This window comes from Manacus vitellinus, unplaced genomic scaffold (assembly GCF_001715985.3).
Source record: "Manacus vitellinus isolate BGI_N305 unplaced genomic scaffold, ASM171598v3 scaffold_115_pilon, whole genome shotgun sequence".
NCBI lineage: Eukaryota > Metazoa > Chordata > Aves > Passeriformes > Pipridae > Manacus > Manacus vitellinus.
Window position 1 is genome coordinate 113,546 of NW_021938866.1, and position 10,600 is coordinate 124,145.

Consider the following 10,600-nt stretch of genomic DNA (forward strand, 5'->3'; position numbering starts at 1 on the left):
GGGCTGCTGGGGACACTGTGACTGGGTCCGGGTGGGTGCTCGATGTCCCCAGCCCCCTGTGACACATTTCCCTGTGACACCATGGCACATGCAGGGCTGCAGGACCCCGTGCTGGGCAGTGCAGAACCAGTGCTGGCTCGGCAGACCCTCGTTCTTTAAAAGCCCCGTGTCCGGGGCCAGGTTCATTAAACCGGCCCCTAAATCACACAGCAAATTCCACACGAACTCCAAGAGAGCCTGACTTCTGAGCCGAGGAATGTCCCTCATGAACATGACTTCTGCGTGCTGCTCTGCTCTCGGCGTCCTTTCCAACTCCATTTTTCCCTCACAAAGCTTTGCCCCCCCCCCAGCCCGCTCTGCCTCCCGGCCCCGAGTTCACTGAAGTGCCTTATAAATAATAAATCTTGTCTTTGTAGCCCCGTCCTTGCTCTGGGCTATATCCTACACGCTCTCCATGCAGCAGGCTCCCTTTGAAGAGCAGGAACACGAGCAGCTTGCAGGGCTGGGGTTTGTGTCACAGCGGTGCTTCTCCAGCCTGCAGTGGGAGTTCGACCCGAGCATGGCCCCAGGTCTGTATCCCGCTCCTGTGGGATGCCTGTAGCTTTGGTGGAGGGAGAGGAAAGGCTGGGAATGGAGGATATAACAGCTGTAGTTTCTGACTGTGTGTCCTGGGGCTGGGAATAAACCCTAGAGTGAGACTGTGCAGCCCTGGTGTCACACACCTCTGCTGGCACTGGGAGAGCTTCCAGCTGCTGGGCTGGGAAAGACCACTCAGTCCCACTCCCCTGCCGCGGGCAGGGACACCTTCCAGCAGCCCAGGTTGCTTTGAGCCCCGTCCAAGCTGTCCAAGGGGAGGAGCAGCACTGCTCCCGGGCACAGCTCAGGAAGGAGGTCGCTGCCACTCCGGCCCCAGCTTTGGCCCCCTTTCTGCCCTTATCCCGCCCACGCAAATGAGGTTTGGGAGCACCTCGGGAAGGTGTTTTGGTGAGAAATGTTCCAACCCTGCCGTGTGCCTCAGCCTCCCTCCCGAGCCCAGCCCCCCGGCCCCCGCAGCCAACAAGTTGCGGTGGAAACAAAGGCAGTTCTCGCTTCACATTCCTCCCAGATAGCAATATGTCAGGAGCCCCTGGAGAGGCTGAAAGTAAATGAATCAGTGCTAGAAAGTGAAGGATCTCATCCGTGCTGAATGGTGAGAAGGAGTCCTGAGCAGCATCTCCATTGATTTTCCCCTAATTGACACCCAGCTCGGCTCGCCGGAGGCTGGGCGGGAGCACCAGGCCCAGGTAGGGCCCTGCCCGGGGCCACCTCGCCTCGGTGAGGGGCTGGGGGGAGCTCAGGAGGAGCTGCTGGGCTGGGCACCCCGTTTTGGTGAGGAGAGGAGAGGCAGGGCCACACCACAGAAAAGAAACCAGGAGCGTTGAAGGAATCACTTAGGAAAGGTTCCCTCTTTTTGGCTTAGGGAAATGGGATGGGAGAGTTGTGCTCGGAAGGTTTGCCCCTGCTGAAATCCACCTTTTCCAGGCTCTCTCTGCCGTGTCCCTGCCTCCTTTGAAACTGCTGTTTGGGGTCTTCATCCGAGTGGTTTTCAAGTCCCCTTAAAACCAGGTGCTTGGCAGCCTGCTGGGGTGTGGAGATCCCCGAATTTATTCCCGGGAGCAGCCGAGGCTGCTGGTTTGCAGTGACCGCAGACACATTCCTGGGGGAAGGCGGTGAGGAGGGAGCACCTGCAGCTCGGGGAACACTGCTGACCCCCCTGCACCCCAAACCTTACAGCCACAGGAGCCGGGCAGGATCCGGGCGGGCCCCGGTCCCTGTGAGCCGCCGGCCCCGCGGTTTGCCTGAGTCACTCCCCCCCGGAGCCCCGAGGTTCCTGCTGAGGCAGCGCCGGGGGCTCTAAATGCTTTGTTGAACGCCTGCCCGCTGTGCCTAAGTGCTTTCAGCCCGGGTGGCTGCTGAATCGGGTTTCCTGGGACAATTATTTGGAGCATAAGTACCCAAAGTCTGCTCGAGCCCTTTTCTAAGTGCTTACGTTATTTTGTTTTAAAACCCCTGGCACCGCGTCCTCAGCCCGGTCCCAGAGATGTACTTATTTTAATTATATTTGGGGAAACGCTTGCTGGCCACAACGGGATGGAAAACGTGCCGTGTTTTTGCTCTCGGCCCCGGAGCCCTCACTCTTCTGGCAGCTCCAGGAGCCGGCTGAGCCCCGCCAGGAATGTACGGGAATTAAACCCCAAGCGGAAAACAACGGGAATAGCCCTGGGGTGTCCACGGGGAGGAACCGCTGCTGCTCCAAGTGCAGCTCTAGGGTTAGTTAAGCTGGGCTTGGCAAGGCCAGAGGTTCCTGGGGACTCAGGGAACACAGAGACAACCAGCTCTGGAATGGGGAGGTCACCAGCTCCCCGTGGGCTGGCACACGGATCCCTCGGGATGTGTCTGCCCGCCCGGCCTCAGCAAGGACGAGCGGGTGGAAAATCCTGATGAAAAGGCTGAAGCTGGGAAGAGTTGGGAGCGATTAGTGGTGTGCCCGCAGCTGAGCCTGCCGCAGATTACTCGTCTTTAGGCCTAATCCTCCGCGCTGGAAAAAAAGAAAAATCCCAAATCTCTTCATTTTTTTTTATGGAGTGATTATCACGGACTCCGGAATGATTGTGTAAAAATTAATCCCGGGGGATGAGGCCGGGTTTGGAGCTGCAGGGTGGTGCTGGCCAGAAGCTGGTAAACAAACCTGTCCCAGAGTGAGGGAATTAAGGGCTCCCCTGCGCTGAGGGGTCTTATCCAGTCGCTCCAGCCTTGGGTCATGGGGTGCCTGGGGACACCCCACAGCCACAGGTCCCACAAAAGGCTTTCCAGGGCTTCCCCGGAGGTGGGCAGGGGGCTTTAAAGGCAGGAGTGGGGCCATGCCACCGGTGGGGACCGTGCCAGCCCCCCGGCTCCTCCCTCCTCAGGGCTCCGGCTCAAAAAGGTGCTTAAGCCCCGCATTAGGAGCGCGCCGTCCCCACTGCCAAGCGTGATGGATCTGTAACTATTCTGAAGCCAGCCATGAATATTGCATGTGGATCCACTTATCGGAGCCTCCCCGGCACGGCAGCCCGGGCCCACTTTAATAGGCGGCTGTCAGGAAACGCCAGCCAGGCAGGAAGAGTTGGGATCAGCCCTTTCGGTGCCAGCACGGGGCTCCGGGATGGCTTCAATCCTCTTCCTCCCCTCGGTGTTTGAGCCCTGCAAGCAAACAACCCCCGAGTTCGGGGGGCTGCCTGCTGGGCAGGAACACGGGGACAGGGACCACCGGGAGGAGAAGTGACTTGGAGCCTCGCTGCAAACTTCTGCAGCCTCTTCGATCCCCAAAAGCAGAGCCAGGACACCCAGGACCTGCTGGTGTGGTGGCAGAGCACTGCTGGTGCCCACAGGGCCATCCTCCTCCAGGCCAGTGGATCCGCCAGGGGAAGGGAGCGGAACTTGGCCCCTTAATTAAGGGGATGGAAAATAATTAACCCCCCGTAAAACCCACGCGCTGCTGAGAAGGAGCGATGCATAATTTAGGAACGGGGAGGAGGCCAGGATGCAATATTAGCTGCAGACAGCATGTCTGAACAGCAGATGTTCAGCAAAGAGCCCAAAAGTTGCACCTCTGGGATAAATGGATGCATTTGGGGGAGTGAGGAGAGTCCAGGAGACTGTGAAAGACTCCCAGGGAAAATACACCGCTGCTGCTGGTGGAGGCTCCACCAATTGCATTAATTAAAGTTCTAATTGTGCTTTGACCTCCTCGGAGGGCCCTCGCCCTCCTTGGCCAAGGCAGTTGGATTATTCCTCCCGGCGCTGATTGTCGGAGCCTTCTTTGCTGCTAAAACGTTCTCTTTCCCAAGCAAAGGTGGAACTTTCAACAGCAACAATAAACAACGCCCGTTTGTTGAAACAGCCACCAGAAACAGTCATTCCATGGGCAGTTCCTGGGGAAGGCTGGAACTGGATTCAAGGAGAGGCCCTCTGGTCCCTGCTGATGCTCTGGGGGTTGGATACTGGATTGGGAAGCTCCTTTTTGACCCATGGTGATGCCAAGCCCCCTCCCTGGCAGGGCTCAGCTCTGTCGCCCTCTGTCCTTCAGCCTCCCCTCCTCAACCTCTAAATCACGGAATTATTTCCTCACTGACTGTAATTTTATTTTCCAGCCCTGGCTAACGAGCTCTTTGTGTAATGTATCATAAATTACTCAGGGCAAGATCCTTCTTTTACTTAGAAAGGGTAAAAAATCGGCCCTGGCTCCAGCCTGGGCCCACATGGGGCTGGATTTTTCCAGCCGGAGCTCAGCTCCGCTCGAGCCCTAATTTTGCAGATAAACAGCTTCTATTTCATTAAATGAGCTCTGCCCAGAATGTTTGTCTTAGTTATTTCCAGCAAATTAATTCATAGGGCTTAATCTGTTTAGCATCTGATTAATGGGATTTTTAATCACCCATAATAATGATAATAAAAGGCTTAAAGTAATAAGCGAGGCAGAGGTGTGTATTTGTCTTCGCTCTGCCCATTGTCCTGACAGCCATCAGGGCTGCACCATAACTCTCAGATCCATCGACCAGGTGGAAAAACCAGCCCTCCTCGGAGTCCCTCTCCTTGAACCCGGGCTGGGGAATCACCTGTTACCCAGGGGGGAGTTGGGAAAGCAGCACCTGGGGGCTCCTGGAGCCCAGACCCACCCTCCGGTGACACAAAGGCCATCCAGCCTCGTCCCTGGTGGTAATAATAATAATAATAATAATAATAATAATAATAATGATAATGATAATAATAATAATAATGATGATGATGTCTCTGCTGCAGGAATCCCCTCTGCTGTCGGAGCAGGCCCAGCAGTGACAGATCCCAGTGTGGCCTCAGCGGGACAGTGGGAGAGACAAGCAGGTATTTTTTTGTCTTTTATCTATTTTTTATCTGAGTGCCGACCTCGTAGGAGTCCCACCCTGCCCAGAGCAGCTGGGACCAAACACAACTCATTGCACACGTGGCCAGGGCCCATCCTTCTCCCTCAGGGGTTTGTTCCTGACTCCTGGGCTCGCAGGGTGCTGTCCTGCCTTCCCCAGTGCAGAAACTCCCCGTTTTTCGCCTCCCAGAGCCTGGAAGCCGAGTGTTTTTGGCTCTGGCAGGGTGAGGGGGAGGTCAGGGTCGGGCACAGGCTGCGGCATTTCCCAGGGAGGGATCGATACCCAACCAGCCGTGCTCGTGCTCCGAGCGGGGAGGGACATGTGCTGGGAGAGGCAAAAAGCCTCCCCTGCCTCTCCCCGGGCTCCTTCCTCCCCTCTGCCCGCCTGAAACGGGAAAGAAAGGCATCGATCTCCTCCTCTTTTCGGGGGCGAGGGGGAAATTGCGGACTGAAGATGACTTGAAAGAGTGAGATGGATGGGAGCGGCTGGAGCTCGTCCTCCGCGGGGGGAGGAAAGTGCAGCACAAATGAGGATGTGAGCGATCCATCCGGCGGTCGGGGGCTGGATCTGCAGCTCCGGCGTGGAAGGAGAGGAGCAGGGGGGGACTGGGGGCTCTGCTGGGGGTCTCGAGGGTCCCCGTGCTCCTGGGAAGGGGGAGACACCCACACAGAGGTGCTCGGGGCAATCAGGGCTGGGGGGAGGTGGGCTTTGAGGAATGAGATGGGCTTCGAGGTCCCTTCCAACCCAAACCCTCCCGGCATTCTGTGGCACTTCTCCGACCACACCCACCTCCAGCACAGCCCGGGGGCACTGCCAGTCCCAGGCGTGAGGCAGAGTCTCCCTCCCTTTTCTCCCCATTTTTTTCCAGGAGAATTCCCTTTTGCCTGCTGGAGACAGGTGCAGGTATCCCTGTCGGAGACATTCCCAGCAGGAGAGGTTCCCCCCCGGCTCCTGCCCCTGGCAGAGCAGTTATAAATTCCCCGTGCAGCAGGTTCCAGGCTGATTGCCTTGCCTGACGGAGCCTGGCTGGAAAGGAGGCTTTTCCGGGATGACAGATCGAGCTGCTCCCCCAGAGCATCAATCCTGGCAGCCCCAAGTGCCACCACAGCCTGGGGATCAGCCCAGGGCCTGGCTCCTTGGGATGGCACAGCTCTCCTGGGGCAATTCCTCAGCCCTGAGCCCCGTCGGCCCCGCTGAGCCGGGCGCTGATCCCGGATCCCGAGCAAACCCCCTGCCAAGGGCCATTTATCCCGTTGCTGGCCCCTGGAGCAGATGGCACCGTGGGGTCAGGATTTCCCTGGGATGTCTGGGCTGTGAATCCCAACCTGGGAGCTGTGACACCCCACCCAGGGCCTGTTTATTCACCCAGCAGGGTCAGTTTGCCCTGAAGCCTCGGAGTCACCCTTAGGAATATTCCGGACGTGCTCAAGGAGCCCTGGCAGCAGGGGACACAAAATTCCCTAAATTCCATCCAGATGTGCTGACTTCCAGCCTGTTGCCACAGGGGTTGGCTCAGGAGGCAGCACCTCACCCCTAAACACAAATCCCAGCCNCCTGTTGCCACAGGGGTTGGCTCAGGAGGCAGCACCTCACCCCTAAACACAAATCCCAGCCTGGCAAACATTTAGGGAACCCTCTCCCCTTCCCGAGGCAGCCGGCCGGGATCCTGCTGGCGAGCCCCCGGCGGCCCCGGCGCTCATTACTCCGCTCCCAGATGAACAGTAAGTCTCTGCAACAGTACTTACAGCCTGTAATAATATTACTGCTCGCTCTGCTACATGGTCCCTCAGTCATTTTTTCAATTAAAAAAGGCCCAACGCTCTATTAACCTTTTGCCTGCTCCCCCATCCCTCACGCCGGGGGCTCGGGGAAGGCGCGTTTGCCCGGGCAGCAGCGCTGTCATCACGCGTGTGAAGTGCCATTTGTCCACTTAAAAACACGAGCTGCTTTTACCCAGCTCCCACCTCTGAACTGCAGTGGGATCTCTGGGATCTCTGGGAGGCAGGTGGAGCTCATTTGATCCCCGGGCTGATTTGATTCCTGCACAGAGACCTGCCAGAGCCCCGGATGCTCCGCTCGGGTTTCCAGGCTCCAACCCGTTATTTGCCAGAAATCACCCGAAGCTGGGCCCTTGTGAGCTGGCTGTGCTGTGCAGAACAGAGACCCTGCTCCAATCCATAGCCTTTCCACTCTCTCTGCCTGCCCCCTGCCCGTCATTTCCCCGGGTTTATTTTGCTGACGGTCCCAGCTGCGGCAACAGGAGCGTTCCGAGTGGTTCGGGGCCGGGTTTGGAGCCCTAACCTGCTCCCTGGCGAGGCTACAGGTCCTGGGGAAAGAGGATATCCATAAAAACTGCTTCAGAAGGGTCTGGCAAAAACAGTGGAAAGAATTTGCAGCAGTGTCCATTTGGGGCAGTGCCCACGTCCATCCCCTTCCTGAGGATGTGGGAGATGTCTTGGATTAGCTGAGTCCCACCTAGGCAGCCCAAAATTTGGCTCCACGGATCGTTCCTTTACCAAAGCTCTCGGAATTTCACTCATTAACCCCACGCTGTGCCTGTGGGGTTAATGAGAGATTTCTATTCCACAGCTCCTCCCCACGCGGGGACTCTTCCCTCGTGGAGCTGCCTCGGGCTAAAGACACCTCGTTATTCCCTCATTTCTCCCTGCAGAAGTTCCCATATCCTGTAATCAGGGCATTTTTCCCCTCTTTTCTCCACGTCAGGCTCTCTCAGCCGGTGTATTTTTGGCTCCCGGGTAATTTTGACGGCTATTTTCTGTTCTCCCCCCCGGTTCCCCGCCTCCTTCGGAGCCCTGAGTACCACAACAGGCCGGAGCTCTGCAATCTCTGCCCACAAGTGCCCCATGCTGAGGCAGGAGCTGCTCCTCACCCCTCCCCTGCTTCCCCAGGGCTTCCATTAGCCCATTTTCCCCCAGCAGCTTTTTGGGTCTCCTGCTCCATTATTTATTTGAGGATAAACACCTAAAAGCCGGCTGTTTTTCCCCGAGCTGTTGCTCCCAGAGTGGTCTCCTCTGGGGTGCCCCCCACGTGACATTTATCTCCGGCCTCGGGTTTTCCTGGTTCCCTCCCTGCTCCTCTTGTCCAGGCTGTGCCAAGGGACACCATCCCACCCTCTGGCATTCCTTACATCCCCTGCAACCATCCCGTGGCTGATGGTGGGGATCAAACTGCCCGAGGGAAACGTTATTTACTTTTCCCACTGTAAAATACCTCTGGCATTAAATCCAATTCCAGCGCTGGCAAGGCCTAAGGGTGTTCCTGAGAGGGGCAGCTCCCACTGGGAGGGCTCCAAGGCTCTCATAACTCTCCGTGTGGCACCTCCAGAGGGTGGGGAGGCCCTGGCATGAGCTTCCCTCCGTCGCTGGGAGTGTCCAGGACAGGCTTGGAGCAACCTGGTGTTCCAGCCCGTGGCAGGAGGTTGGACTAGACGGTCTTTAAGGTCCCTTCCAAGCCAAACCAGCCCCTTTTGGCATCTGCCAGGCCCGTCCCAGCCCTGCAGCAGGGTGGCTGCAGCGCCCCGGACGCTCAGCTCCTTTCCCAGTCGGAGTCCTGTGCCCCGTCTCCCTCCTAATCTCCCTCTCTCCAAGAGCTTAGGTGGATTAGCAGGTCCCTCTGTGTGATCTGCCAACCCCCCTGATCCCCAAACTGACTCCTCTAATGGGATTGTGCCCACCTTTTCCAGCCTGGGTGCCCCTCCGGGCTGCGGGTGCGGGTTCCCGGGGCTCCCCCTCTTCCCAGCCCCGCTGCCATCCCTCTTTTCCCTTCCCAGCCCTTCTGCCATCCCTCCTTTCCCTCCCCAGCCCTGCTGCCATCCCTCCTTTCCCTCCCCAGCCCTGCTGCCATCCCTCCTTTCCCTCCCCAGCCCTCAGATTTATTATTCCACGGCAGTGGTGGGGGATTGCATTTGAAATCAATTAGCACAGGTACTCGGAGATGAATGTTCGCCCTCGGAAAGAAAGGGGATGAAAACATCGCATTTAAATCGAAATCAATTCCCCTTTCATGTATCCCTTCCCGGCTGCTGCCCGAAATTAATAGTTCTTAGATATTTGTGCGGGGAGAGGAGAGTCTGCCCTGCCAAGCACTTCCCTCTCCTCCTCCCCAGCTCCAGGCTCTCCCACCCTCAGCCCTCTGGCCAAAAGGGGCCGTTTGGTTTCCCGGCTGGAATTGCCTCCTCCCTCCTGGTTTTTTTGTGACATCATGAGCCATTTCTCCACGGGAAACCGTTGAATTCCAGCACTAATAAACACCAGGGCTGCAGCACAGGGACCCCAGGAACTCCAGGGTGTGCCATTACCCCGGGCTGGACCTTTAGAGGAAACCTCTTTGCACCAATTACGCTCCCAGGGGGCCCAAAAGGATGACAAGGCAGGGATTAAGGGATTGTCCCTCCGGATCCCGGGGGCATTCCCGAGCATGGGGAGCCCCCCAGGCCCCCAGCACCCCCAGGCTCCCCTAAAAGGGAGCTGGGCTGGGTGCCCACCTTGGCTCCAGCTCTGGTGCCAAGCGGTGCCACTCAGGCCCAAAGTTTGGGACAAAAGCAAGGGGAAAAAAACCCAAAAACCCAAAAGCAGCTCTTCTTTTCAGGCAGTGTCCCTGGGTGTCCCCGGGACTTTTCCAAAGCCTGAGCCAGAGAAAAAGAACGAAAAATGGCATTTTTTGCTGAACTTCCCTGGATATGGGGGCCAAATTCCCATGGTTACCTCGAGCAAGGAGTTTTCTCTGGGGTAAAGGACCCATCAGCAGCCAGTGCCTGCCCTGCTCTGGTGACAGGGTGCCCTGCAAGTGACCTGTCCCCTCACCCCCAGCTCTTAATGCCAAGGGTCTTCCCAACCTGCTCACCCTTTTAATACCATAATCATTTCGGTTGTTATCCCCCTTCAGCCTCCAAAACCTAATCCCAAACTTAAACAAGCATCTGTCCCCCTCATTCACCACGAATTACGGCCCGGGCCCCTCGGCCCTGCCCTGATCCCTTCGATCTGGGTTTGCCAGCAGTGTTGTGATTAATCTCCCCCTCCAATCATTTTCCCCTCCCATCTGTTTTCCAGCAGGAGTCCCGGGCCTGCCTGGCTCTAATCCTGCTGTGCCAGCTCCAGGCACGGGGGAGGCCTCGCAGCCCATGCCCTCATTTACGTCCCTCGCATTTTTAGGCGTTTTTTTGGCATTTTTTGACCATGCCGGTGATTTCTCCCCGAGAAATCAGGCTTTCAGCTCAGCTGCCTGGCTCAGGAACACAAACTGTTCCCAGCCCTCTCCGTTCCTGGCCTCCAGGTATTGATCCCTGGCTCCATTTTCCTCGCTCTCCGCTCGATTCCTGCCGCTGCCTATTTTTGGGTCGCGCTTCCCGCCGGGCAGAGCCTTCTGGAGCTTTGCTCAGGCTCCCTCTGCTTCGCCTCCCACTGGCACTGCAGCACCTCCAGCCCTTCCCCAGGGGCCCCTGCCTGGCTCCCACTGCCCTCCCTGTGCCCACAGACTGCCCGTGCCCTGGGTTTGGGAGCTCGGGGGGCTCCGATTTAATTACAGTTCATATTCTAATGTGACTTGTACTCCCTTTTTATTTTTGCCTGCAGATATTTGCAAAAGGTGCAGATTTCCACCTCTCTGCAGGGCTGCAGATCCCAGTTATTAAACCTGCCCACACCCATCCCACCACT

The 10,600-nt window shown here is 57.4% G+C and overlaps 1 protein-coding gene across 1 annotated transcript in view; it reads right to left on the reverse strand.

Annotated features, from left to right (window-relative positions):
* The window catches only part of ST8SIA3 (ST8 alpha-N-acetyl-neuraminide alpha-2,8-sialyltransferase 3), a 4,250-nt gene extending 3,932 nt beyond the window's left edge, over positions 1-318 (reverse strand). Inside the window, exon 1 of the mRNA XM_029965697.1 lies at positions 128-318. Within this exon, the coding sequence (XP_029821557.1) occupies positions 128-318 (191 nt within the window). The remainder of the gene's footprint in view (positions 1-127) is intronic.
* Positions 319-10,600: the final 10,282 nt, after the last annotated feature.